The sequence below is a fragment of the Cnephaeus nilssonii genome (assembly GCF_951640355.1).
Source record: "Cnephaeus nilssonii genome assembly, chromosome: 20".
Classification (NCBI taxonomy): domain Eukaryota; kingdom Metazoa; phylum Chordata; class Mammalia; order Chiroptera; family Vespertilionidae; genus Cnephaeus; species Cnephaeus nilssonii.
In genome coordinates, this window is record NC_137091.1 from 39430642 (window position 1) to 39458548 (window position 27907).

Genomic DNA, 27907 nt, shown 5'->3' on the forward strand with positions numbered 1-27907 from the left:
AACAGGCGAGAGGAAGCGCGTCACACTCTGGATCCTCTCGTATTGGAACAGGGCCCCAGGGAGGCGATGACAGTGACGACCGTGATGACGTGATGCTGGTGACTCATTGAGCATCCACTCTGTGCTCTACCCTCTTCTAAGCACCCAATGTATATAGACACGTTTAATCCTCACAGGTATGAGGCACAGAGAAGGAAAGTGACTTGCTCAAGGTCACACAGCTGAGAGGAGACAAATTTGGGATTTGTAGAGGCTATCCAAGCTCCAAGTCACTGTGCTATTTTTTTCTTTTTTTTCTCTCTCTTTTTAAATTGATTTGAGAGAGAGAGAGAGAACGAAAAAAAAAATCGATGTGAGAGAGAAGCATCAATGGGTTGCTTTCCGTAAGTGCCCCAACCAGAGATCGGACCCCAAACTTGGGTATGTGCCCTGATCGGGAATCGAACCTGCCACCTGTTGGTGTATGGGATGACACTCCAACCAACTACGCCACACTGACCAGGGCTCTCTCTCTTTTTATTGAGATAAACTTTCATATAGTGAAGTGCACAAATCTTAAAGGCACAGCTCAACCATGTAAAAAATCACATCCACGCTGTACAACGGGCCGGTGTGGCTCCGTTGGTTGGAGCATCATCCCTTACACCACATCGTCGCGTGTCACTGGTAGCCCGCTCTTTTTCGTTGCTGCGTGGCATTCCGCTGCGTGACTATAACAAAACGTGTCTGTCTGTCCTCCTGTTGATAGACACTTGGGCTGTTTCCACTTTGAGGGCTATTGTCATTGGTGCTGCTAAGAATAGGGACATTCTAGTGCTGACACATTGGGTACCTGCATAGCAGGGAGACTAGTGGTCATGGGGTGGACTCTTGAGCTTTCATGGAAACAGCTAGACCTTTCCCAAAGCTCTTGTGCCATTTTGCATTCCAATAGTGCCTGGAAGTTCCCTTTGCTCCACATCCTTGTCAACACTTGCTATAGTCAGTCTTTTGAGTTTTAGCCATTCTGGTTGGGCAGGTGTACCACTTCTCGTGAGGCAGCCTTTCCAACACAGCCCAGGGATGTGAGTCAGCGGAGGGGCTGGGGCCGGGATGCTAAGAGCTCACAGGGTGAGTGGGTATGTGCATTGCACAAAACAATGCTGAAGGAGAGCCTGAATCTGAGGGGTGGGATTGCATGAGCCCGGACCTTTCCTAGGGAGGCTGCAGAAATGACTTCATCCATCAGGTACCAGGTAAGAAATGCTCCCAGAGATGGGGGCAGTCAGAGGCCCAGAGAGGGGAGGGACTTCCTTGAGGTCACACAGCAGGGAGATAACCCAGGTTTCTGATGACCTGTACTAAGGTCTTCTCACCCTCCCAGCTCTTCTTCCTCTGAGGATCCAAGAGGCAGGAAGGAGACCTCAGGCTATGGGGCCACGGCCCACCTCCCACAGTCTTCTCAGGCAACCCCCTCATCTCCCACCATCCCCTTAAATCGGGGCCCCCTGACATAGGTCCCCTCTCTCAAGGAGCCGATCTCACACTATCCCCTTGTCTCAGGGATTCTCCGATGGGAGAATATCACAATATCTCTCTCTGCCTTGGGGTCCCATCTCCCACAATATGTTTCAAGGGTCTCCTCTTCCACACTGCCCCTGGGACAAGGCCCCATCTCCCCAAACCCTTGATTCAAAGTTCCTCCCATGCCTTGCTTAGAGGCCTCACCAACAACGTCCTGGCCCCTGGACCCCACCACCGTCCATGGCCCAGGCTGTTCAACACCTGCAGGCCTCGGCCCATTATGTCCTCTGCTCAGAGCAAGTACTGGTGGGTTATGGAGTAAAATCACTTTCATTGAGTTCCTATAAAGCAATCCAACATAACAAAAGTCAAATCCAAATTTCTCAAGGTAGGCCATGTGAGGAGGCAGCTACTCTGGACCTCTGCCTCCAACTCTGCTCCCCAATATTTATCTTCCAAGACTCGACCAAAAGCTGGGGCTGATAAACAGTAACAGCCAATCAGGTCCTCACAGTGTGGCTCCTTCAGCTTCAGTTTAGGACCCTCCTCAGGGGCCCCCTCCTGTTGCTCCACTAGTCCCTTTGGCAGAAGGATGTCCCCCACCTCCTGGGAGTGCCCTCCAACACCCTTCTCCCAGCTCCTCCTGGGTAAGAGCAGGGGTAGAGGCCCCTTAGGGGCAGTCGCTTCCTGCCTCCCCAGATCACCCTGTACCCATGCCAAGTTGATCATGTGAAGTTTGTGTCTAATTCCCCGGCTGACTGGCTCTTTGCCACCTCAAAGCCCAAACCCAAAAGGGATGTGGACCTTGGAAAACAAGAATCGGGGTTAAGAGTCGCCTGGCTATCCCACGTGGGAATCCAGCCTTGAAAAATTAGGCCCTCAGTCTCGGCTTTCTGACACTTCACACACATTCTTGAGGCTGTCTTGTGCACCCGTTAGAATGCCAGTCATTTTGCCACAACTCACTCAGAGGCAGGGTAGGGGCAAAGACTGAGAGAAACACGGATGTGGGAACTAGGGAAAAGGAAGGCCCAAGTCTCAGATTTTGGGATATCCAAGAGGCCCGCAGCCCTTAATATCTTACTGTTAAATTTGAGAAGGCTGAACTCTGGAAATAACCATAACATGCATGATACTATAGTAGCAATAACATCCACTATCATTTATTGAACTAAGGGTCAAGACTCACGTAGCTGAATTATCATAACCCCGTTGAGTGTGGGTACTGTGAGGGTCCTCGTTGTCCAGGGGAATCCACTGAGGTTCAGGGAGCTGATGAGGTCAACACAACCTGGATTTTCACCTCTCACTCGGCTCTTTTGGTTAACACAACTCCCTTTTTTAAAATTTCAATCTTTTTCCTTTCCCAACTTCCCTCTTCCTACTCACGGGGGGGGGGGGGGGGGGGGTCTCTAGATTCCTAGTCCTAAACCATTCATCTCTGGGAGCCCAAGGGTTGTGGGGGAAGTTTTGCTCCCCACCTCAGATACTCCTTCCAGCAACCATGGCCCTCTCACTAGTCTCTGCCTCTTGAGGAAGGAAGTAACAAGATTCCTATGAATTCTCTAGAGTCTCACTGTTCAAAACGTGGTCCATGCATCAGTAACAGCAGCATCACCTAAGAACTTTTAAAAATCAGATAAATGGGCCTCACCCCAGATCTGCTGAACCAGTGTTTTTATGAAGTCTCCAAGTGTTTCGTATGCCCTCTAGAGTCAGAACGACAGCGCTACACGGTCCCCGTTGTACAAAACACCTGCTTCTGCCTTGAGAGCTCCCTTAATGGCCACTAGTGACAATCTTCCCGACGCCACACCCCCGACTTCTGGAACTACAACTCCCACAATGCCCAGAGGCGCTCGTCGTCACTTTAAGCGACTACATTTCCCAGGATGTTTTGCGAGCCAGACCACCATCATGGAGTCCACCCTCCCCGACATCAACAGAACTACAACTCCCACAATGCTCAGCGACAGAACTCCAGTCCCGAACGGCGCCACGTAGGCTCTGCTGGGTGGGGCCCGCATCCCGAGGGGCCGGCGGGGTCCGCAGGACCCAGGGCTCGTTACAGCGGTTCTACCCTTCACGACGCAGACATGGCAGCCGAGAAGGACCAGCAGAAGGATGCCGAGGCAGAAGGGCTGAGCGCCACGTGAGCAGGCCGGGTGTAGCCCCCCTGATCGAGACCCTTCCGGGCCCTCCGTCTCCCTCCTCCCTCGGGCCCCAGGAATCCAGGCCCCCGGACACTAGAGTCTGGGCCTCTGGTCTCCTCTTCGAGGGCTGAGGAGTCTGGGCCCTCAGCCCCCTTCCCCTAGCGTCCAGGAGTCTTGCACCCTTACCCCCCAGGACCCCGGAGTCCGGGCCTCCGCAGCCTTCTTGGGCTGGGGGTCCGGCCTCCAGCCCGGCTCCCACTGACCTGGCCCTGCCCACCAGGACTCTGCTGCCGAAACTGATCCCCTCCGGCGTGGGCCGTGAGTGGCTGGAGCGGCACCGCGCCACCATCCGGCCCTGGGGTGCCTTCGTGGACCAGCGGTGCTTCTCGCGGCCCCGCAACCTGGGCGAGCTGTGCCAGCGCCTCGTACGAAACGTGGAGTACTACCAGAGCAACTACGTGTTCGTGTTCCTGGGCCTCATCGTGTACTGCGTGTGAGTGCCCTCCGCCAGGCCCGCCCGCCGCGGCCAGGCCCCGCTCCCACCGGCCAGGCCCCGCTCCCACCGGCCAGGCCCCGCCCCCACCGGCCAGGCCCCGCCCCCACCAGGTCGCGCTGGTCGGTCCAGCCCTCAGCGGCCATCCCATCTTCTCAGTGGCCAGGCCCTGCCCCCAGGGGACAGCTCTGCCGCTCTTTCACCGAAGATCTGGTCCCTACTTCCCAATCAGCCTGTCCAGTTTGACCAAATGTGGCCTGAACTTGCCAGACCTCTGGGACTTAGCCGCCATCCGCCGGTGTAGAAGGTCCGGGTCCCCCCTGGGTGGGCCAGCCCCATCTGCCTGACCGATGCCTCCCTGCCCCCCTGCAGGGTTACATCTCCCATGCTGCTGGTGGCCCTGGCCGTCTTCTTTGGTGCCTGTTACATCCTCTATCTGCGCACACTGCAGTCCAAGCTTGTACTTTTCGGTGAGAAATCCCCTGCAAATGGGTCCCCAGACCCTCAAATCCAGGTCTCTTGGAACAAAAGCCTTAGAACCCAAACCCAAGTCTGCCCACGCCTAGATCGACACCAGATCCCCCAAACCCTAAAATCTCAGACGCACCAGATGCTCCACTCAGTCTCAGCCACCCACATTTTTATTCCCCAAACCTAGGATAAGATACCCGGAACCCACTCTCCACCTAGCTGCTGTCCCTTAAACCTCTGTGAGGAAAGCATCAGCTGTAGATACCCACACTGGACACCAGGTGGCGACGTTGCGCTGCCTAGATCTGCCCCCATCCTGGTCCTGCCTGGTAGGGTGGGGATCAGAAAAATCTTGAGACTTCTCAGAGAGGGAAGGAAGCTGAGGCCTGTGGCTCATGTGGTCCCAGACCGGCACCAAGCACTATTGGGAAGAAAGGGGCCTGAGTCCCTGGGTGGGGTGCTCAAGGTTTGGAGTGGGGATAGGGAGCAGCTGGGATCCGATAGGCAGGTAGTCCTACAGGGGTCTGCAAGTTATGTGCGTGACAAAGGTGGGCCGGTGGAGAGGATGGTGGGCAAGCACAGGGCATGGAGGGAGCGGCTGGAGCACAGCCTCGACCTGGTGTCAGCTGCCGCCGCCCCGGGGCCTGCACCTCTGTTCCAGTCTGCCGATAAACCAGAAATCTGTGCTGTTCCGTGAAGTAGTTTGGTTTCTCTGTCAGCCTCGGGTCAAATTATTGGGGAACGTTGTGCGTTTACAGGTCAGACTTGGCCCTTGGGCCACCAGTTTGATACTCCTGGTCTGCGTGAGAGCAGGTTGGAGCAGGAGAGCCCTAGTCTGGGGGGAGTGGGAGCCGGGAGCTTCCCAGAGGAAGTGGGTTGGAGACAGGGGGAGGGGCTGAGGAAGGTGTGCTGTATTCTGGCAGACAGCGAAGACACTGGAGACGCGGTCGGGCCTGGACTTGGAGGGCCTTGGCATGAGGAGTGTGGGTGATCCTGAGGCTCCCACTGGACTGTTGGGGGGCATTCAGGGTTCCTCTGGAAGAGAACAGCTCCCCAATGCTGTCTGTCCCCCAGGCCGAGAGGTGAGCCCCGCCCATCAGTATGCTATGGCGGGAGCCGTCTCCTTCCCCTTCTTCTGGCTGGCTGGCGCAGGCTCGGCCGTCTTCTGGGTTCTGGGTAAGTACAGGGTCTGGGTAGTGGGGGTGGGGAGTGGGGACCAGGAGAGGGAGCAAGGCCCTGAACTGTCCATTTTTCTGCAGGAGCCACCCTTGTGGTCATTGGCTCCCACGCCGCCTTCCACCAGATCGAGGCCGTGGACGGGGAAGAGCTGCAGATGGAGCCGGTGTGAGGGGTCTGCCAGCCTCCGGAGCCAGCTGCCCATCCCTGTCCCTGCCCGCACAGCTCTGCCCCTCCAGCCGGCAGCTCCTTCCCATCATAAGCCCAGGGGACCAGCTTTGGAAATAAAGCTGTGGTAGTTGTCATTCAGCACATACCATACTCCCCCTGGATATTTTGTGGGTCTGTGTGGGGTGATGCTGGGAAACCTCGGAGACCGAGGCAGAGGGGGCCTGCCCCGCGGGGAAGACAGCAGGCAAGATAAATACAAAGTAAAATATGCGAGCATGGCCCGTGGTGGCAGGTGGAAGGAGGAGGAAAGAATTGGGAAGGGAGGCTGTGCCAGGGCGCCCACGTTCGATGATTCACTGGGAAGACTCGGTGCTCAGCTGTGATTTATTGTGAAAAGATACAAAGCAAAATGGGCAAAGGATAAAGGCACACGGGGCGAAGTGGAGAGGAAACCAGGCACAAGTGTCCCAGCGGAGGCACAGGGCGTGCTCCGTCCTCCGGCGGCGACCTGTGGCAGCACGTGGGGAGGGCTGCCGGGGAAGCCCCTGAGAGTCGGTGCCAGGCTTTCCCCTGGGCCTGGCCACAGAAGCCTCTGTCTGACATGGACCCACGTTCCAGACTCCCAGAAGGAAAGGGGTGTCCGCATAAACAACAGCATTTGCATAAACACTTTAGCCACGTGAGCCCCTCATCAGGGAATGGTGGGAACTGTCCTGAAACCAAGTTCCCGGATGCCAGCCAAGGACCAACTTCACAGGCAGGCCGCTCTAAGGACAGCCGTCTCGGGCCTGCTGTGTTAATGGCATAGAAAATGTTCTGGAGTGAAGACCCAAATAGCGAGGGAGCAGCTGCAGATCCTCGGGAGGAAGGATGTTCTGGGCAGAGGAAGCAGGGGGCTGGTGCAGAGGCCCGGAGGTGACGGTGTTTCTGGAGGTCAGGAATGGGGAGGAGGCCGGTGGCTGGAGCAGCTGAGCTGGGGAAATTGGGAGCCTTGCCCTGGACGGCTTGGCTCAGCGTCGGCCTGCGACTGAAGGGTCCCGGGTTCGATTCCGGTCAAGGGCACATGCCCGGTTGCAGCTCGATCCCCCAGTAGGGGGCGTGTAGGCGGCAGCCGATCAATGATTCTCATCATTGATGTTTCTCTCTCTCTCTCCCTTCCTCTCTGAAATCAATTTAAAAAAATAAAAATAAAGAAATTGGGAGCCTTGCAGGCTTCAGTGCAGGCTCTGGTTTTACTCTGCGTGAGACGAAAGGGACAGGAATTGCTTCTCACTGAATGTGAAGACTGTCGTGTGGAAGTACTGACAAAAGGGGCAAGCATTAGACAGGACAACACTGTGAGGTGACAGAGAGGGCCTGAAAAGCTCTCAGATGGGGCTGATCCCGGAGGGCTCTCGGAGGAGGCGACATTTCGGTGAGCCCTGAGGGACACGAGCTAGCCACAGGAAGGGCTGAGGGGAGGGTCCTAAGCAGAGGCAGGCCTCTCTAACATCGAATCTCATCACCAAAGCTCATGGTTCATCACTGATTCAGCAAATCTTATCAAGTGCCCATCGAGGACCCAGCATCATTTTGGAATCCTGTCAGTCATGAGAGCCACCAGCCACGTGTGGCTATTGAGCACCTGAAACATGGCTGGTCCAAACTGAGACATGTGAGGGTAAAACAACAGATTTCAAGGACTTAGTAGGACAAGCGTGTAAAATGTCTCAATTTTTTATATTGACTATGTGTTGGAAGGATAATACCTTAGATATACTGATTTAAATTGTTTTCTCCTTTTACATTTACTTTTCATAATTGATTAGGTAGCATATGAAGAGCTATATTTGTGGCTCGGATTCTGTTCCTACTGGACTCGCTGGCTAAGATGCTGGGGAACCGTCAGGGTGGCAAACGGACAAGGCCCTGCTCGCCCAGAGCCCACATGCAGTGGGAAGGTGCAATACACGGGGCCAAACAACCAGCAACAGGGAAGTCTCACTCGTACGCAGTCTGAAGCCAATAAAACGGGATTGGGTGAGACGAGAGGGCAAGGGCTGGGCCTTGCTGGGCAGTGAGAAGGAGATTGCCTCTTGGGGGTCTGGGGGAAGAGTATTCCAGCCAGAAGGACCAGCAAGCGCAAAGGCCCTGAGGTCGGCCGTGCTCAGGAGTGAGGGGACAGCCTTAGGGGGCGATGTTGGGGCCAGATCATGCAGGACCTGCAAGCCATGGAAGGGCTTTGAGGAGCAGGGAAAGGACAGGGTCAAGTGTGAGCATTACAAATACCCCTTCGGGGTGATGGGCTGGAGGGAGTGAGACCAGGGAGGATGAGCCAAGCTGGGGAAGATGAGGCAGGGACGTGGGATGCAGAGGAGAGAGAGGGAAGGCGGGTTCAGGAAGAACAGGGTGAGGACTTGGTGACTGACCTGCATGGGAGCTGAGTGGAAGGGAGCAGGCAAGGATGACCCCCACATTTCAGGCTTCCAGCCAGATGCCAACACCGGGAGGCCTGGTGTCTGGGTTCATACTGGTCCTACCAGGGACGCGCTTCCAGTGGCAGCCACCAGAGGGCGGAACGTGCTTCCTCCAGAGTCCAGACCTCCAAGGAGGGAGCCAGAAATGGTCCGTCTTGCCAGAGGAGACCCGGTGCCTGAGGCCAGAGTCAGGCACCTGGGTTACTCCGAGACCAGCATCCCCAACCCCATTTGGGGGTAACAGGGAGCGTTTTGTCTGTTGATTCACATACCAGTGTTCCTGGGGAAGATCAGGTCTTCACACCCAGGGGGGTGGGGGGTCACTGCATCCAGTTTAGGCTGCTGGGCCTGGAGTGAGTTTGGTCAAGTGCCTGGTTGGAGGTGACTGGGGGCCAGGGCCCTGGAGCTGAGGTCACTGAGGCAAGTGGCCAGCAGCCTGGGGCCAGGGGCCAGTGAGAGGCTGAGACTCAGTCCAGAAGTTAATCTGGGGACCCTAATTCTGATGTTGAGTTATTGAGGTGCTGAGACCAGAAGATCCCATACAGGGTTGTCAAGGCTTAGGGACCATTCCCATCCATCCCTGCCTGAATGACGTCGGGGTTGAGAGGTTTGTTTTGGGGGCCTGGCGTCTCCTCAAGGAGACAGAGACCAAAAGTCTGGCTGTCAGTTTTGGTGATGGAGGCTATTGGGAGTGACGGATTAGGGGTCTGGCTGTCAACTTCGTGATTAAAGAGCCTGTGGGCCCCGGATTGGTGTGACAGGGACAAGGGATCCAGTTGTCCGGTATGGCGGGTCAGAGCCAGGGAGTGCCTGCACCTCCTTCTGGCAGCCAGACTGCGCGTCTGGTTGTCTTGTTTGGGCTGAGAATCGAGTTTCTGGTTCGGGGTAATAGAAATAGGGAATCTATTGCCAGCTTTGAGATGACAGACTGGCCGAAACCGGTTTGGCTCAGTGGGTAGAGCGTCAGCCTGCGGACTGAAGAGTCCTGGGTTCGATTCCGGTCAAGGGCATGTACCTTGGTTGCGGGCACATCCCCAGTGGGGGGTGTGCAGGAGGCAGCTGATTGATGTTTCTCTCTCATCCATGTTTCTGGCTCTCTGTCCCTCTCTCCTCCTCTCTGTAAAAAATCAATAAAATATATTTTAAAAAAAGAGAGAGAGAGATGACAGACTGGTGGTCATTTATCTAGCTTGGGGTGACAGAGAAGGGGGCTCTTGAGTCCTGGGTGTCTAAGTGGTAAATTGGGAGTGATGACGCTGGGAGTCTGGGCCTGTGTTTGGGGTGACATGGTAGGGTGTCCCCTTGGCTGGAGGCAACCTGACTGGGATCTGGTTGCTTCCTTGAGGCACCAACACTGTCTTGTTGGTGGCGACAAAGCCCAGGGGTCCTGTTGTATAATTTGGGACAACAGATATTGGGGGTCTCATTGCCTAGTGTGAAGTGACAGTGACTGGGAGGGAGGATTATGTTGTTCAGTTTGGGGAATATCTGCTTGTCTAGTTTGGTCTGAAAAACACAGTGGGTCTAGTTCTCAGTTTAAGTGACAGATTAGGGACTCTTTCTGGTTGGGAATGACAGCGACGGAGTTGTTAGAGGTGTCAGAGACTACAGTTCTTGTCAAGGTTGGGGTGACGGGGGATGGAATTCTAAGGTTTAGTTTGGGGTGACAGACTGAGGGTCTGATTATCTAGTTTGGGGTAACCAAAACTGGAGCTTCTTTAGGGATATCAGAATTGGGGCCTAGTCTCTTTTGGGGTGACAGAATGGTAGTCTAGTTGCTGGATGAGACACCAAAATTTTAAGGTTGAGATGCCAGACTGAGCATTCAATTATTAGTTTGTAGTGACAGAAATTGGGGGTCTGGTGGGCTCTATGGGGGTGTCTAAGACTTGTAGTCTCATTTTGGATGCCAGAGACACAAGGCCAATTGTCTTGGTTGGGGTTACAGAGACCAAGGGACTGGTTATCTAGCTTGGGGTGATGAATGACAGTGGGGTTCAGAGCTTTGGTTTGGGATGAGAGACAGTGGGTGATCACCGGGCTAGGTTGAGGTGACAGACACGCCAGGTCTGTTTCCTAGTTGAGGTGACAGACCTACTGAGTCCTGCTGTTGGGCCTGGGAGCAGAGATTACCGATGTGGTTGTGGTTGAGATCTCAGAGGACAATGGGTTCCTTTGTTTAGTGTGGAGTCCCAGAAGCTGGGTGTCCAGATGGCTAATTTGGGACGTCAGAAGTGGGGAGTTGCCCTAGCCCATTTTGCTCAGTGATTAGGGCATCGGCCCGCGGACTGAAGGGTCCCAGGTTCGATTCCAGTCAAGGGCACATACCTTGGTTGAAGGATCAATCCCCAACCCCAGTCAGGGCTTGTGCAGGAGGCAACCAATCGATGTGTCTCTCTCACATTGATGTTTCTCTCCTTCCCTTCCACTCCCTAAAAATCAATGGAAAAATATTCTCCTTGGGTGAGGATTTTTTTTAAAGTGGGGTTTATTTGTCTAGATTGGGGTGGCAGAGACTAGGGGTTCTTGGGTCCCAGGACCTGGCTTGGGATGACAAAGACTAGGAAGTTGAGTTTGGGGTGACAGAGGCCAGGAGATAGTTGTCTAATTTGTGATGACAGAGATGAGGGATCGGTTGTCCAGTTTGGGAAGAAATGACTGGAGTTCCAGGGTCTAGTTTTGGGCGACTTAGAATGGGAGTTTGCTTGCCTCCTTTGGCATGAATGGGACCAGAAGATAAAGGTTAATGGGGCTGTGGGTCCAGGTCTCTAGTTTGAGGTGACATGTTATGCATCTGTTGCTCAATGTGGAGTGACAGAGCCTAGAGGTACCATTGTCTTGTTTGGGTAGCAGAGTCTGGGGGTTGGGTTGTCTAGTATTATGGGACAGAGACTGGGTGCTGGGCATATTTGGGGTGACAGACTGACGCCTGGTTGTTAAGTGTTGAGTAACAAGCTATGGGTATCAAGGAGCGCTTGGGCAAAGAGATTGGAGATTTGGCTACCTAGATTTATAGGACAGAGACTGGGGTCCCAGGCTGTATTTGAGGTGACAGACTGGGGTCTGGTTGTCTAGTTTTGTGGGACAGAGGCTGGGGCCCCAGGACATTTGGGGGGGGGGCAGAATGGTTGAGACTGGAGGTTTGGTTGTAGAGTCTGGGTGGGGGATGGGTGCTCAGCTTGCTAACTTGTGGAGACAGTTTGAGTTCTGGTTGTCTAGTTTGATGTGGCAGCGTTTAGTCATCCATTGTCATGTTTGCGGTGGCAGCTGTAGTCTAGTTGTCTAGATGGTGTGACAGAAACTGTTGGTCTTGTTTCTAGTTTTGGTGACATGACTGGGCCCTTTTGTCCTATTTGAGGAGACAGAGACTGGGATCAGATGATGAGACCAGATGTCAAAGGCCCTGCCTTGGGGGTGACAGAGTGGGGGATACTGTCTTTCAGTTTCAGATGGCACTGACTGCTTGTCTCTGGGTCTGGGGCCAATTTATTTGAACAATAATTCAGTTTAAGTTCAGAAACTATGGGGCAAGTCATGTAGCTTGGGATGACAGAATTGAGGTCTCTATCTATTTGGGGGTGATGAGGTAACAAAGATTGGGGACTCTGGTGGGTTTGAAGGAAATGAGATGGGGACTGGTCTGTCTCCTGTGTGGGTACCTTGGAGGGTTCTCAGAGACTGGGGTCCTGGTAGTCTGTTTTGGGGTGACAGCCTAGCTCAGTTGTCTAGTTTGGGGAGGCACAAACTGGGGGTCCGGTGGCTCAATGTGAGATGACACATGACATTGTGGAGACCGCTTAGGTTTTCATACTGAGGGTCCGGTGCTCTGTCTGGGATGGTGTGACTGGGGCTGTGGGAGCCTAGCTTCATATGACAGCGATTAGGGTACAGGGTCTAGTTTGGGGCATTGTGTAGTGTGTGGCAACATGGCGGCCAGTTGTCTAATTCGGGGCACAGAGCCTGGGGTGTGGCTATGCAGCTGGAGGCCATGTGACTGAGGAGCGCCTTTTTTAGTTTGAGGAGGTCAGAGCTGTCATTCCAGTCCCCTAGTTTGGGGTGCAGAGCCCAGGGACTCAGTGCCTTCCAAATGCAGCTGAGTCTGAGACAGCTGTCACGTGACTGAGTCAGGGGGTTCCCACACCCCGCTATGGGGGACCTGAATGAATGTGGACTTCTGAGCAATTGTGGCCTGGGGTGGGGGTTACCGAAGCAGGGAGTCAGGAGGTCAGGACCCCAGGGCCCAGTACCCACTTGCGGAGCTTGGGGATGCCTATGACACGAAGACCAATGGCTCTCAAGGCTGGGCATTTCCGTATGTGAGTGTGGAGGTGACAGAGGCTGGGGTAGAGATACCAGAGGTGGGGAGGATTGAGGCTGGGGCACAACAAATGAGCTGGGGGGCCTTCTGGCCCTGCAGGGGTTGGGGGGCTCAGATGCCTTTATCAGACACAATAGGATTACAAGAGTCAGTCTATTTCAGGGGCAAATGGTTATGGTGGTGATGTGCTGTTGCAGATGATAAAACTGGGAACCCAGATGCCTACTGTGGGGAGATAGGCTGCATTTCATTTCATTTATCTATCTATCTATCTGTCTGTCTGTCTGTTTGTTTGTTTGTTTGTTTATTTTTAATCCTTACCTAAGGATATTTTTTCCCATTGAACTTTATTTTATTTTTTGTGTGGCTCAAATAGAAAAATATTATGAGTTTGTCATCTAATTTGATCAGTACTTTTAAAATTTTTCAAATGGTGCCAAGAAAAGTCTATAGAAGAAACTCATCAGAAAAAAACTTTTCCTACACAGATCATTAAATCTGTACAGTTCTGTCTTGTTTAATTTTTTTTATTGGAAATGAGCTAAACAAGGAGAACTAAATATTGTTAGGTGTTATCTAAGACAGCATTGCTGGTTTACTTTTAACCTTCACCCAGGGCCACAGTTTTGATAGAAGACATGATTATTTGATCACGATCCTATGTTTTTAATTAGACTCTTGCCAAATATGCACCATAACTTTCTTTTCAGCTATTCTGGCAAGGACATAGAAGCATAAATCAACACATGACACCATTTGCTTATATGCTAAAGATGTCAAGTATTCTTTCCAGTTTTCATGTCTTGTTGAGCCATTACATGGCTCCCATCCTAGTCATGAGAATGAAGGTTTCTTCTTCTGATACGGAAACTAATGTTCAGACAAAAGTCACATCTAAATACCTGGTGTGTGTCCAAGTTGCTTATCGTCTCAAGATGCCAAATAATCATGTATCTCCTCCCAATTGCTTCTGTTGTCACTGAGAGTTGATTATTTCTGTAGAACACAACCTGCTTTACATGGAGTCAAAGTCCAAAGCCGTTGGTGGAATTCTTTGAGCAGCACTCATTAACACCAGCCTGCGATGCCTACTCGTCCTGAGTCCTTCTGCTTGTAGAACCCGGCTTGGTCGCTTTTCTCTCTCATGTAAACATAACCCCAGGCCTGGACTCGATTTCTCTCAGTTCTGGAGGCTGGGAGGTCCAAGATTAAGGTGCCAGCATGCTCACGTTCTGGTTAGAACCCCCATCCTGGTTCATGGCTGTGACTTCTCACTGTGTTCTCACTTGGTGGAAGGAGTTCCACTGAAGAGAGTGGAAATGAGGATGGAGAGGAGGGAGAGAGAAACATTGATGTGAGAGAGACACATCGACTAGTTTTCTCCTGACCAGGCCCTGACCGGGACCAGGGATCGAACCTGCAAACCTTCTGTCTGAGGGCTGGCGCTCTAACCACTGAGCCACCGGCCAACCTGTATTTCAAATAATGAATTTGGGGTGACTGAAGTCCCTCCTGCCAAAGTCTGGGCATTTGTGAGTCCGTGTTCTTGATTTGGGGGGGCCTAAGGCCAGGCTCTAGATCTGTAATGGTGCAGACTTATGTGGGGCTGAAGGAGCTACTGATGCCTAGAGTGGAAGGGACCTGTCAAGATTGGGTGAGTGAGCCCTGGCCGCTTTGGCTCAGTGGATGGAGCATTGGTCTGCAGACTGAAGGGTCCCGGGTTCAATTCCGGTCAGGAGCACATGCCTGGGTTGTGGGCTTGGTTCCCAGTGGGGGGCTTGCAGGCGGCGGCCGATCGATGATTCTCTCACATCATTGATGTTTCCATCTCTCACTCCCTCTCCCTTCTTCTCTGAAATCAATAAAATTATATTTAAAAAAAAGATTGGGTGAGTGAGTCTGGAGATTCAGCTATCTAGTTGAGAGTGACTGTTTAGGTTCAGTGGTCACCACATTTGGCAGCCCATATAGTCATTTTGGAGTCCTACTAGTGACTAGTTTGGGGGTCACTGAGCCTGGGTGTCCCACACCTTGGTTTGGTGGGTATCTGACTCTGGAAGGCCAGATGCCCAGCCTGTGGGTGACTAGCTGTGGGGTTCAGATGCCTACTTGGAGAGTGACTCCCTAAGGCTTTTCTGACTGTAGGGACCTGAAGGTTAATTTAGGAGTGAGTGAGACTAGCCTGCATTCTAATTTGGGGACTAAAGCTGGGGCCCTAAATGCCAAATTAGAGGCAATTTGCCCTGGTGTCTGGATGGACAGACACCGGATCCCTAGTTTGGGGGAGCTGAGGAAACTAGCCACTCAGATGCCTAGTTTAGGGGTGCTGCCTATGGGCTGCCCAGATGTTGAGGTTGGGATGACTAACTGGGAGTCCAAATGCCAGTGTGAGGTGGCAGTGACCGCCTGGGTCACCTGTGGTTAACTGTGTTACCAGATGCCCCCCCCGGGGGGGGGGGCGGGTGTCACTCTTGTGTATCAGAAGCCAGGTTCTGGGGTCATTTGAGAGGGGAACTCGCTGAAGAGTTCCTAATACTTACTCGTTAAAGAGTTCCTAATACTTACATACAATTTGGAGCTCACTAAGCCTCAAAGCCGAGTTGCCAAGGTTTGAGGTGACTATCACTGGGGTTCCTTGTACCTGGCGTGGGGTGATAGTTTGGGGTGTTACTGCCTAGTATGGGGGTGTCTGAGGTCAATTACTCAGGTACCTAGTTAGGGGTGACTGGCGTGAAGGCTCAGACCTTGGGGAGCCTAGGTGACTGAATTAGGGGTAATTTAATTTGGGGGTCTGATACCTAGTTTGTGATGGACTAACCTTGGGGCCCAAATGCTGAGGTTGGGGTTTACCAACTAGTGGGGCTCTGATGCTTATTTTATTTTAGGGGTGCTGAGACCAGGGGCCCAAGTGCCTCATTTTGAGGTGTCTCAAGGTCAACTGTCAATTGAGGCTGTGACCATGGAGAAGTTAGAGGTTACTGCCTGTGGGGGACCCCAAGGCTCATTTAGTGGTGATGGTGGCTGTGACTTCACGTACACGCTTTGGGCTGCCTGAACCTCAGGATCTAGTTAACAAATATTTAGGGGTGCTGAAACCGGTTTGGCTCAGTGGATAGAGCATCGGCCTGCGGACTGAAAGGTCCCAGGTTCGATTCTGGTCAAGGGCATGTACATTGGTTGCGGGCACATCCCCAGTAGGGGGTGTGCAGGAGGCAGCTGGTCGATGTTTCTCTCTCATCGATGTTTCTAGCTCTCTATTCCTCTCCCTTCCTCTCTGTAAAAATTCAATAAAATATATAAAAAAAAAAACAACAACAAATATTTAGGGGTGATTGTAGGTCTGATGCTGTGATGGTGGGGGAACTGGGCTGAGACCCAGAAGCCTGGTCTGGGGATTAGAGGCTAGTTTGGGGCAGCTGACTGTGGGGGTCCACATCCCTAGTTCTGGGGGTCACTGAGTCTAAGGGTACAGAGGCTTGGTGTGGGAGACTGTTAGCTTCCTGTGGGTGGTAACAACTGGGTGGCTTAAAAGAACAGAAATGGATTCTCTCAGAGTTCTGGAGGCCAGAGTCCAAAATCAAGGTGACAGCAAGGCCGAGCTCCCTCTGAAGGCTCCCGGGGCTCCCTCCTCGCCCCTTCCTCGTCTGGGGGCTGCGGCACCCCTGCGCTGTCTGTCCTCTCCTGTCTCTTGCAGACACTCATTGGATTCCGGGCCTGCCCAGATCATCCAGGGGGAGCTCATCTTCAGACCCTTCCCGTCATTACATCTGCAAAGACCCTTCCCAATAAAGTCCCGGATTAGAACATGGGCTTTAGGGGTTGCCATCAACACACTACAGGGGTGTTTGAGGCAGGCACCCTAAATTCTGAGATTGAGTCTCTCTGATTGTGGGGTTCCGAGAGTTTGGCTTAGGATGACTGACCCTGGGGGTCAGCTCCTGATGCCTGATGCGGGGGCTCTTCACTTGATTTGCCCACTTTGAGGGGGGTAACAGCCTATGAGGTCCTGATGGTTAGTGTGTGGGTAACGAAAGCTTGGGGACCAAAAGTGTAGTTTGGGTATCATTAAGCTTCAGTGTCACTTACTGGGGAGTTTGTGACTCTTATGACGGGATGACTGAGGCGGGGAGCTCAGATATGTATTTTACGGGCAGCTGATGCTGGGGTTCCTGATGCAAGGTTTGGGGGTGATGGCAGAGACTTGGTTGACTAATGTCAGAGTAACTGCTGGCGGCGGGGGGGGGGGGGGGGGGGGGGGTTGGTTCTGACCTTAGTTTAGTGGAAACTTGAGTCTGGGGAACCAGATGTCTAGTTTGGAGGTCTTAAGCTGGTGGGGCCCAGATCCTAAGTTTAGATTGATTGGGTCTGGAGATCAAGATTGGGGTTGCCTAGTTTAGGGGTGACTGAGTTTCAGTTCCATTTCCTAGTTTGTATTGAGAATGGAGGTCACATGCTGGGTTACAGCAGCTGAGGGCCCATTTGACTAGGTCACAGGTGATTTATCTTGGGGTCCTGATGTTTGCTTAGGGTTCAATGAGGAAGGTCCAGTTTAGGTGCCTAATTTGGGGGTAACTAAGTCTGGGGTGCCTATTTGGGGGTGACTTGTGGAATTACTGGCACTTATATTGGGGTGACTGAGCCCATCTCCCTTATCCTATCAGTGTCTTGGGCCGGAGGTTTGAGGCAAATGGTGGCAGGGCCTAGAGTCCTCATTTTGGGGTGTCTTGGGCTGGGTTGCAGATACATCCCTGATGTTTCTGAGTCTGGGTTATATTCTGATGGTCTGGGGTGACCCAGCTCAAGGTAAAGGTCAGATCCTAGGTTCCCCTGTGGGCTTGGGAGTTTCTGAGGAAAGGTGGGGGTTCACATGCTTGTTCGGTGGGTATCGAGATGCCTTCTTTAGGGGAATCTGAGACTGGGCCCTGAAGTGCTCAATCAGGCCCCAATGCTGTCCCCAAGGCTTGGCCTCTGCCCCGACAGTCCATTCCGTGGTGACAGATTTGGGGATCACAGGCCTGGAACGCGTGGCTCTGGTGGGGACTGAGGGGGCCAGGGCGGGGTGAGAGCGGGCGCAGAGCCGGCCGCACCCCCGGGGCCAGCGGTGGCGGGGGTTCCCGCGGGAAGCAGAGCGCGGCGGGGCCGCCGGCGGCGGGAGGGCGAGCGCCGGAGTGACAGGAGAGGAAGAAAAATGGGCCGAGAAATCAGAGTGGACGCGCGGGGGGCGCGAGTCCGGGAGCGGGCGGCGGCGGCGGCGGGCGGGGGCCGCGCTTCTGCCTCGAGGGACGCCGCCCGCGCGCCTCCCCGGCCCCCGCCCCCGGCCGGGCCGCCCTTCTCCCTAATTCCCATCTGCACCGCCCTCCCGGGTCCCCGCCCGCACCCGCCCGCCTCCCGCCTCCCGCCGGGAGTCCTGTCCCCCGTTCGCGCCCTCCCCGAGCGCGCGCCTCCCCCGCCGCCCGCTTTCCACTCGCGTCGCCCACGTTCTAAACTCGGCCTCCCCTCCGCGGCCGCCCCTCCCTTCCCAGCTCAGCCCCTGCATCCCAACTCCTTCTCCTCGGGTGCCCCCAGAACACCCCCGCCCCCCACACCCCTTTCAAAGGTCTGAAGCGGAAACGGGGCGCTGCGGGGGCGGGGCGGGGCGGGGGTGGCGGCCAATGGAGCGGGAAGCAGGACAAATGAGGCCCGGCCCGCGCGGCCGACAGGCCCCTCCATCTTCCCATTAGCGCCTAATGGCCCCCCCGCCGCCTCCTGATGAAGATTTATCGGCCCCGGAACTCCCGCCCCCTCCTCCCCCTCCGCCCTCCGCCCTCCGCCCCTGGGGCGCCCCCTCCCCCGCCCGCCCCGCCCGCCCCCGCCCCGGACACCTGATGAAGCCGTCAGCGGGGCGGGAGGGGCGGCGGGAGCCCGACCCGGGACGGCAGAGCCCGACCAGACGCGGGACGGAGACGCTGCGACCCCCCAGGGAACGTCCCGGGACGTGGAGTCAGACCGGGGAGGGATTTGGGGGCGGGGGGGGGGGGGCGAGGCCCAGGAGCCCCCAACGGTGATGGGTCCCCGGAGCCCGGGAAGGGGGTGGGAGTTGGGGCTCCGGCCACCGCTGGAGTCGAGCCAGGCCTTCCAGGGCCTGCGGGGTCCAGAGACCAGGGTCTGAGAGAGACGTGGACTCGGGACCCGAACTCTGGGTCCTGAGAGCGGAGAAGATCGGGGGCCAGGACCCTGGGGTCTGGGAGGCAGAGGGGGCTGGGAGCCGGGCATCGGGGGGCTGGGTTGGGAGCCCCCTGATTGATTTCTGTTTACGGCTGTCCCCGCGGGCGGAAGAGCGAATCGCGCCCCATCCATCAACAGCCTCGCAGCCTCCCTAATAAAAACATTTTACTCCTAAATGATCTCGAACTAATTAACTCAAAGTGTTAATTAAAGTTTGCGCAGACAGCATTGTCATCAGGGAGGGCGGTGGATCCATCTTCCTGAGAGAGAGAGACAGGGTTTGGGGGGGGGGCGGCAACTGGAGAAGGGAGGGCTCCCCTCCCCCTCCCCCGCCGATCCCTGCCCACCGCTGGGCCGACGCCCTGCCACCTCCCTGGCTTCTCTCTGCATGTCTCTCCTCTGAGTTTTTCTCTGTTGCTCTCTTTTCCTGCCTGTGTTTCTCCCATCGCTGTCACTGCGTGGGTCTCTGTCTCCCTCTTACTATCTCTTCCGGGAACACTGTTTCCCCAAGTTGCTCCCTCCCCCCCCTAATGGGCAGCCTTTATCCCTGCCTGTGTGCCCCGGGGTTATGTGTGTGGACACATGTGTGTGTCAGAGTTTGTGTGTGCACATATGTGTTTGAATCCAGGGGCATGTCTGTGGACACGTGTCAGGGTTTGTGTGCACACAGCTATGCGTGAGCCCAAGGGTATGTGTGTGAGCATGTGTGTGTCTGGATGTGTGACCAGTGCCAGACAGGCTGTGGGACTCTCGCAGTGTGTCCCTGAGACAGGGAGGACCTCTGAGGGGCCCTTCGGACAGGCCTGGGTCCCCTTCCCACCTCCCTCGGGCAGGGGCAGGCAGGGGCAGACGGCAGGCACACCAGGTGAGTGAGTGACCCAGTGTGACTTCCCCTGTGAACTCGGGAACTCCTGCACACGAGCATGAGCCTGTGCCGGCCTCCCTCTGCCCCTGCACAGCGCCTCCTCCCCAGCCCAGCCCAGCCCAGCCCCGCTCCGCTCGGCTCAGCTCAGCTCAGCGCCCCCTTGCTCCTCTTCCCAGGTCCCGGGCTGCCTGTGGGGCAAGGGAGCTGGGGCCAGGACAGGCCACCAGGCCATGGGCATCTGTGGGGTGGCTGGCTGGGCCGCCCGGTGTGAGCTCATACATCAGGGCTGACAGGCTCCGAAAGCCCCGGAATTAAAACCTAAATCGAATATTGATCACCCGCTCCGGCTCTGGCCGTGGCGCCCACTGCTGCCCCCCACCCCAGCTCCTGCTCACGCTCCCTGCTCCCCTGCTCTCCGGCATCACCACTGTCCTGTCTCTCTCTCTTTCACTTCTCCTGTGACTTGTCTCTGGCCCCTGCAGGTGCCCTCTCAGCCAGGGACAGAGAAATAGACACCCAGAGACAGACAGATCGACACAGACACAGAGACACGGGGCTGCACCAAACAGACCCAGACATGAAACAGTGACACGCACACCCCTGTCAGACCCAGAGCCAGCAACACGGGCACCACCCAGGCAGACAGCGCACAGGCACACACAGATGAACACACAGGAAGTCACACAGTCACACCCTGAAAGACACACCAATACTGCACACAGATGTGCATAGAGAAAGTTACACTCAGACACACCGGCAGACAGACAGATAGGCACAGGCCCATGGAGTTACAGCCACACACAGGTCACATAGGCGCAGCTAGAGAGGCACAGTCACAAAGCCAGTTACAACGCAGGCCGAGTGAGAGAGACAGAGAGTACAGCTATCCATGCAGGAGACACACTGAGCTCTGGAGTGGCAGAGAACACACACCCCCTGCCCCCCATTTCCACTCATCCTGACATAATGGCCACCTCCCGCTGGCTCGCCCCCCAAATACCACCCCCACTGCTCGATCCAGACACCAACGAGCCGCCCTGCACAGGCGGGATGCTCTCAGACCTCATTTTCCCCACCCCAAATCCACTGAGCAGTCCCCTCCATGCCCCGAGGTCTTGGGCTCCACGGAAGGGAGCTGGAGAGGTGGACCCCAACGTGGGCAAAAAGGGATCCCCACCTCAGAGGGGCAGGGACAGGGCCAAGGTCATGCTGCCCAGGCTGGTCCAGGAATATGGGGTCCCAGTTTCTGAGTCCACCTCCACAGGTGGGATGGAGGCCAGACAGCAGGAAGAACTTCCTTGGGCCAGGAGGGCTGGGCCCCACCCCACCCCACCCCCACCCCATGGCTTCCAGGCTGGGGTGGGTGGCGGAGGCGGCGGGCGGTGGCGGCTGCCTGGGAGAAGATGAATCTTTCATGAGTGATTTGCGGCCGCCTCTTCTCGTCCCGTGTTGTTTAATGTTTCAATTTGGGCGAAAGCAAAACATTCAATCAGGCGGATTAAGTGCGTAATGCGTCTCATCGCTCAATCTGTCGCCTCCGCCGGGCAGCCCGCCGTGTGGGGGGGACAGGCGGCGGGGGTGGCGGGTAGAGACCCAGTCGGGGGAGCCTGTGTCCCAGCTTCACTCCTAAGCGACGCCTCTGGAACACCCTCAGCCTGCCACCCGCCAGGCCACAGTCTCCCCGTCCTGGGCACTCCACTTGCCTTCTGGGGCCCTGGCTTCTCTGCCCACCTGCCTCCTCCACCTGTGTTTCCTCTGCGTTCCACCTCCCCCTTCTCCCTTCTTCAGATCTGCCTGCCATCCCTCTGTCACACCGTCCTGTCCACAGGGTTCCTGGCTCTCAGTCTACCTTTTCACCAGCCCAGGCCCTCTCTCTCCTACCACAGTCTCCCCGCCACCCCTATTCTCTGCCCGCTGTCTGCAGGGACTTCCCTCTGCGCCCCCATCTTTCCCTCTCCCTCTCTGATTTGGTCGTCTCCAAGTCCTCTCCCACTCTCTTTCAACCAGGGTCTCCGTCCTCTGTCCGCCTACTTCTCTGTCCCCTATTCATCTCTGTCCCTGTATGTGTCCACCTGTCTCTGTGTCCACCTGTCTCTCTGTCCATATCTCTGTCTCTGTCTCTGTCTCTGCTCCCATTTGGGTCTGTCCCTCTGCCTTCCCTTCTCTGGGTCGCTGGGCTTGTCTGCACCCGGTCTCTTGGCTGGCCCAATCTCCGCGTCCACCAGGGGGCAGCACGTACAGGCCTTTCAGGTGGGGAGGCTGAGGAGCTTCCCCGCCCCGCCCGCCTGGCCGGCCCTCTTGCCTGCCTGCAGACCGTCCTGTTCCCTGTTCGTGAGTGTCCCTGCCAACCAGCTCCCTCCTCCCTCAGACCCAGGCGTCCAGGCCTCCCAGCGCCCTCCTCCATCAGACTAGAAGTCCAGCCCCCCCAACCTCCTCCTTCCTCAGACCAAGGACTCAGGGTCCCCGGCCACTTTCTCTCTTAGAACCCAGGGGTCCTGTCCTCCAGCCCCGGGTCCTCTCTTCCAGGCAGACTGGCCTGCTCTGGGGGATGAATAGAGATTTTAGCTGGGGAACTGACAGGCACTAACCAGAAGCGCTGTCACCACGGCCTGCTGCTGAGGCCCATGGGGCTGCCAGGCCAGGGACCCACCCTGTGTGCGGACTCAGGAACGGGGACACACAGATGGACTCAAGGACTCAACCTGCAAGAGCACACACAGACAACAGCAAACACACACACACACACACACACACACACACACCCCTACCCTGAACACAGCCCATCACACTGGCTCAGACTCCTTGCCCCCTGAGAGGCTCAAAAACACACAACACACTCAACACCCTGCCTCCAGCAGCCCTGCAGCTTAGACCTGGACACACACACTTCCCCCCATTCAGAGGGCCTTTGGGGGTAGGACACACGGGCAGGGCTGGGGGCTCTCTCCAAGCCCCCACCTCTGTCTGTGCCCTCAGCCCAGGGCCCCCAAGCCTGGGCCCTTGCCTGCCCCTTCCCCCGCCCCTCTGCCCCTGCCTCTCCTCTCCTTCCCACATTCCCTCTCTCTTGCTCAGATCCATCCCCTCGGGGACTCCCTCTCTGTCTCTCACTTTTAGTGCCTCTTCCATCTGAGAGTTTCTCCTGCCTCTTTCTCCATCCTCCTCTTCCTCTGGATTTGTCTTGTCCATTTCTTTGCACCCACTGGCAGGTCTCTAACTAACCTCTGGGTTTCTCTGTGAAACGCGTTCAGTTTGTCTCTCGGTCGCGGTTTCTTAGCCCCATCTTGTCTCTCTATCTCTGAGTGTCTCTCGGAATGTCTCTGTCTCGGTCTCCCTCCCTCTCTGTAATTCTGGGCTTTGGCATCCTAAGTTTCTCTCTCGGTCTCCCCCCCCCCCCCCCCCCGCTCTGCATATCTCTGTCTCCCCTGACCCCGTCTCTCTGGGCCTCCCTCCCTCTCACGGTCTGTCCCTCTCTCTGTCTCTCTGTCCATCCATCTCTCTCTCCTCCCAGCCCCTCCCTCCCCCCCCCTTCTCTCCCTCTCTGTCTCACTCTTCGCCTCTCTCTTTTCTCTCTCAAGTGTTTTCAATTTTATTCTGAGTGGAATTAACTACCCCTGATGTCAAATTGCCGCCGAAATCGATAATAATATCTTTACAAAAGAGGATATTCTTCTCTCGGAGAACGGCCTCTGAAAAATGGAAAATTTAGTCGAAATTGATTCATTACTTGACACTTTATAGAACGGCTGCGTATTGATCGCACCTGTCATGTCCCATCTCCCCTAATCGAAGCTGAAGGCCGGCTCCGATGCCTGCTATTTTTCATAATTCCACCGCAGCCGACAGCTCCACAAACAGCGCCGCCGCCTCCCGCTCCGGCCGCCGCCGCGCGCCCTCGGCCTGGCCCCGGCCTCGCGGGCCGCCTGCACCGCCGGCCGGCGTCCGTCTGTCCGCCAATTCCCCGACCGTCCTCGGTCTGTTCTCCCTCACGCATAACCACGCTCCCCTGCAGTCCGTCTGTCCTCTCTGCCCCAACCCCGAGTCTGTCCATCCTTTTCATGCCCCCCCTCCCCAGTCTACTCAACACCCCCACCCTTGTCCCTCTGTCTGTCTCCCCGCCCCACACACATGGGTATGCCCGGCAGGTCGCTTCCCTGAGCTTTGGTCTGTCCGTGTGGCTGTCGGTTTGTCCTCCCCGCCAGGGGCCAACCTTACCCCTTCTTCCCCCTTCCGCTACCTCCCAGGGGTGGGGGATGGTAGGGTGGGTTGGGGGAGGGGTGGGAATGCTGTCTGCTCCCTCGCTCCCAATTCCCTCTGTGCTCCCCGATACCCTGGGTGTAGCCTGGCCCAGCTCCTGCCACCTCCCTGGGAAGCTGGGGCCCTGAACCCCTCTCTACTGCTCCTTCCCTCCACCCTCCCTGCTCTCTTTGCCGTCCTCCTGCTCCCTCCCTCCCTCCCTCCCTCCCTCCCTCCCTCCCTCCCTCCCTCCCTGTCCCTCCCCAGGCCCCAGAGGGCCCGTTCTGCCCTCAGTGTAGACTCCGACCAGCCAGACACAGGCCCTGCCCTCAAGGAACCGTGAGCCAGGGACCACCCCCAGCCCCTCCCATCCCCATAGGATGTCAGATTTGCCAGAGGGGGTGAGAGAGCCTGGGGGCAGGATGGACCCTGCTTGGTGGGGGGTTCCGGTGGCAGCCAGAGTCTAATGTGAGGGGCGTGTGGGGCGCACAGAGCAGGGCAGTAGGAACAGAGCCCCGCCCCTAGGACCAGCTGCCTTGGCTCCGGTCCCACTTCCAGCACTACCAGCTGTGTGCAGTGGACGAGTGGCTTCGGTGCCTCAGTTTACCCGTGGGTAAAATGGGGATAACACTGACAGCACCTACCTCGCAGGGCTGTGGTCCTGAGAATGACACGACTTAATCTGTGTACAGAGTTTGGGCCAGTGTCTGGTCCCAAGCAAATACCATTGAAATGCTCACGGTCACGGTTATTCTAGTTGTGCCTGGAAACTGTTCGGCCCACCCACCTGCTCCCACCTCGGGTGGTCCTGCGGTCAGGGAGGGCATTTAGGGAGTGGGTTAGGGGGTCAGCTCACCCCATCCTGGTTTCACTCTCCGGCGTTAAAAGCAATCTAAAGGGAGGTGTTAGCCCTCACAGAGGGACCCTCTCCCTGCTGGGGGTTATGAAGAGCCTAATGGAGGTTACAGAACCCAGGGGTGTCCTCTCTGCTTGTGGGGAATAAATCTAGTCCCTTGGGTGTTAAAGGCTGGCGAGTGTCTCTCTCTCTCTCTCTCTCTCTCTCTCTCTCTCTCTCTCTCTCCCTGGAGGCATTAAACATCCTGAGGGTGTTCTCTCCCAGGGGGGTCTTAACTACAGTCGCCAGCTATTGCAGCCTCCCTGGGGATATTAACTACAGCTTAATGGTCCCCCTCCTGTGAGATGCTTCCTTCAGTCAAGTGGGTGTTGGCGATACTGCTAATGAGTGAGTGTACAGCCTCAGTGTACCCCCTCCTCAGGAAATGCTGTACACACAAACTCCCCCTTTTAGTGAGCACCTTCTATGTGTGTTCAGGGCATGGCATGCTCTGCCGTCCACCTTCTCACGAACCCCCCACAATGCCCTGGGGCTCAGAGAGGGAACAGAGACGGCCCCAAAATGCACAGCCCAACAGGTGTGACAGAAATCAGGAAGGTGTCCTTTTGGGTGTTTTTCACTGTCCGTTGGCGTGTCGTCTAGCCTCCCAGGTCCTGACCACAGAAGGCTTGGGAGCTCTCCCTGGGGGGCTGGCCTAGCCCGCTGGGCACCGGCAGCCTGCCAGCCTCTCCCAGGTGCCGCCCACAGTCTAACAAGTGCTTCTGACACTCTGGGACGGCTTCATCTCTCCCGGAGGGGAGGGGGGGCTCGGAGGTAAAGCGTGGGGGAGCCCTCCTGGCTGGGCTGTCTGCTGGGTGTCACTAACATTCCAAGGATGTTCTGTTTTCCGGAAAGGTGTTGTGTTCGGTGCGATAAGTGGTATTTCCCAGAGAGTGTGATTACATACCGTCGATGGGGTTCTTTCTGCTCAGGTGTTCTTCCTCTCTTCCCAGGTGTCCTTTTGCTCATTTAATGGTCATCATTTAATGGTCATCAGATACATTCGGGTTGATGTTCCAGCTCTCTGGATGGGTGTCCTAGCCACCTGCAGGGTGTTTTCTCTCTCCCAAAGGGCGGCGGGGGCAGGTGAGGAGTCCTACCCCACAGAGGGTGCCCCAGAACCCCCTCCTTGGCATTCAGGGCCACTCACGGAGAAGGTGCCAGAACAGTGTTCTTCACAGCCTGGTGGGAGTCACAGACACCCAAGGGGTATGAGCGTCAGAGACTGTCCAGCTGGTGAGCTACCTTCAAGGACGCTGTGTGCAGTCAGGGCCACTGAGGATACCAGAGGATGCTGGCTGTCCCGCGGGGACCCAGGCACCCCCTAACGAAGGGTAGGGACACCCAGGGCAGGGACTTCTTGTTGGCTCCTTGAAAGAGTGTTGTTCCATGTGGAGACAGTGAGGGAATTCTCCTTTTCCAGCAGAATGTTTGGTATTTTTAATATGATTAAGCTGAAGCAGCAATGCTCAGAGCGAGTGCGTGTTGATTTGATGCTTGGAACGGGGCCAAGTGCGCGCCCTTCTCCTGCTATTTAACCATCCCAGCAACTTTAGGGGGTAGTCCTCATTGTTGCTCCATTTCACAGATGCAGAAACTAAGGCTGGGGATGCTTAGGCACTTACCCGAGTGAGTGGGGAGCGGTGGTAGAGCTGGAGCCTGTGTGAAGTGTCCTCCACGCCCTCAGCGCCTGGCAGAGCGGTCCTGACCATGGCCTAGCCACTTGGGGGCTGTCGTCTTGCCCCAGCCCCTTTCCCCTCCTGAGGTGGGTGACTTTAGGGGTGGCCCTGAGAATGTGGCTGTGGGACTTGTTGGGGATGGGAAAGTACGTGGGGGAGGGAAGTGGCGAGGGGGAGAGAGAGAGAAGAGGGAAAGGGAAGGCGCTGGGCAGGGCACAGGAGGGTGGCGGTCAGCCGGGACCAGGGAGCCAGGCGTGGAGCTAAACTCCAGGGCGAGGGCCTGCGGCCTGGGGGTGTTTACGTGTCATTTCAGCGGGCCCTCCCTGTCGCTGCGGGTGTGCACGCGTGCTCCTGTGATCGCCTGGGCGTTTGAAGGGGAGCGTCAGTGTGTCTGTCTACCTGCCAGGGCTCATGTGTCAGGGAGGGTTTTTGGTGTCCAGGCATAGAGCGCACCTGTATGTCACCATGGATCTTGTGTGCCCATGTGTCCAGTTTGTGGGTCAGGGTAGGTCCGTGTGTGCTGGCTGTGTGTCCATCCCTTCGTGTGCATGCTTCTCTGTGTGTGCTCCTGAGGGTAGTGTGTCCATGTGCCCACTAAGCTGCCCTGTGTGAGGGAGTGCACGGTCTGTGTTCCTGTATCCGTGTGTCCTTATGGCCCGGTGCCCGCTCTCCAGGCCGTGTGTGTGTGTGTGTGTGTGTGTGTGTGTGTGTGTGTGTCCAGCAGGGGTTCTGGCCTCCACCTCACGCCCGTTTCGTGTGCCCAAGGGCGTCCTCTTCGGGAGGGAGGGGCGCTGCAGGGAGGCAAGGGGGTCTCCCCACCTCTCCACCCACCCCGCCCCCGCCCCCACTCTCTCAGTCCCGGGATCGAACCTTATTTAGAGTCGCGATTCGACATCTGTTTTCAAATTTGATCAGCTCTGAACTTTATTTTCCGAGTTTGAGGAAAATTATATTCCATCGATCGCGCTCCCGCCCCCTCCCCCGCACCGCCCGCCGCAGTCGCCGCCACCTCCATATATCTGCGCACCGAGCCGGGCCGGGCGGCCGCGAGGGCGGGAGGCTCACGGCGCGTGGAGGAGCCCGGGGAGGAGGAGGAGGAAGAGGAGGAGGAGGAGGAGGAGGAGGAGGAGGAGGAGGAGGAGGAGGAGGAGGAGGAGGAGGCCGCCCAGCCCGGCCCCGCACCCCGATCACCGCGCCGCCACCCGCCCAGAGCTCGGTCCCCAGCTTCCCGCGTCTGGGTCTCTCTGCGCGCCTCTGTTGGGCGTCTCTCTGCACCTCCCTGTCTCTGCT

General features: G+C 56.3%; 1 protein-coding gene across 1 annotated transcript; it reads left to right on the forward strand.

Moving 5' to 3' along the window:
- Nucleotides 1–3486: 3486 nt before the first annotated feature.
- On the forward strand, nt 3487–6127 carry RABAC1 (Rab acceptor 1). The gene is made up of 5 exons (XM_079760039.1): nt 3487–3655; nt 3937–4149; nt 4522–4619; nt 5695–5796; nt 5880–6127. The coding sequence occupies exons 1-5, from the start codon at nt 3600–3602 to the stop codon at nt 5966–5968; spliced, it is 558 nt and encodes a 185-aa protein (XP_079616165.1). The 5' UTR covers nt 3487–3599; the 3' UTR covers nt 5969–6127.
- Nucleotides 6128–27907: the final 21780 nt, after the last annotated feature.

Bases quoted from the DNA above. Each gene is read 5' to 3' on its own strand.
- RABAC1 (XM_079760039.1), top strand. From the start codon at position 3,600: ATGGCAGCCGAGAAGGACCAGCAGAAGGATGCCGAGGCAGAAGGGCTG. The intron at 4,620-5,694 runs GTGAGAAATCCC...TCTGTCCCCCAG, and splicing joins GTCCAAGCTTGTACTTTTCG to GCCGAGAGGTGAGCCCCGCC. The intron at 5,797-5,879 runs GTAAGTACAGGG...ATTTTTCTGCAG, and splicing joins GGCCGTCTTCTGGGTTCTGG to GAGCCACCCTTGTGGTCATT.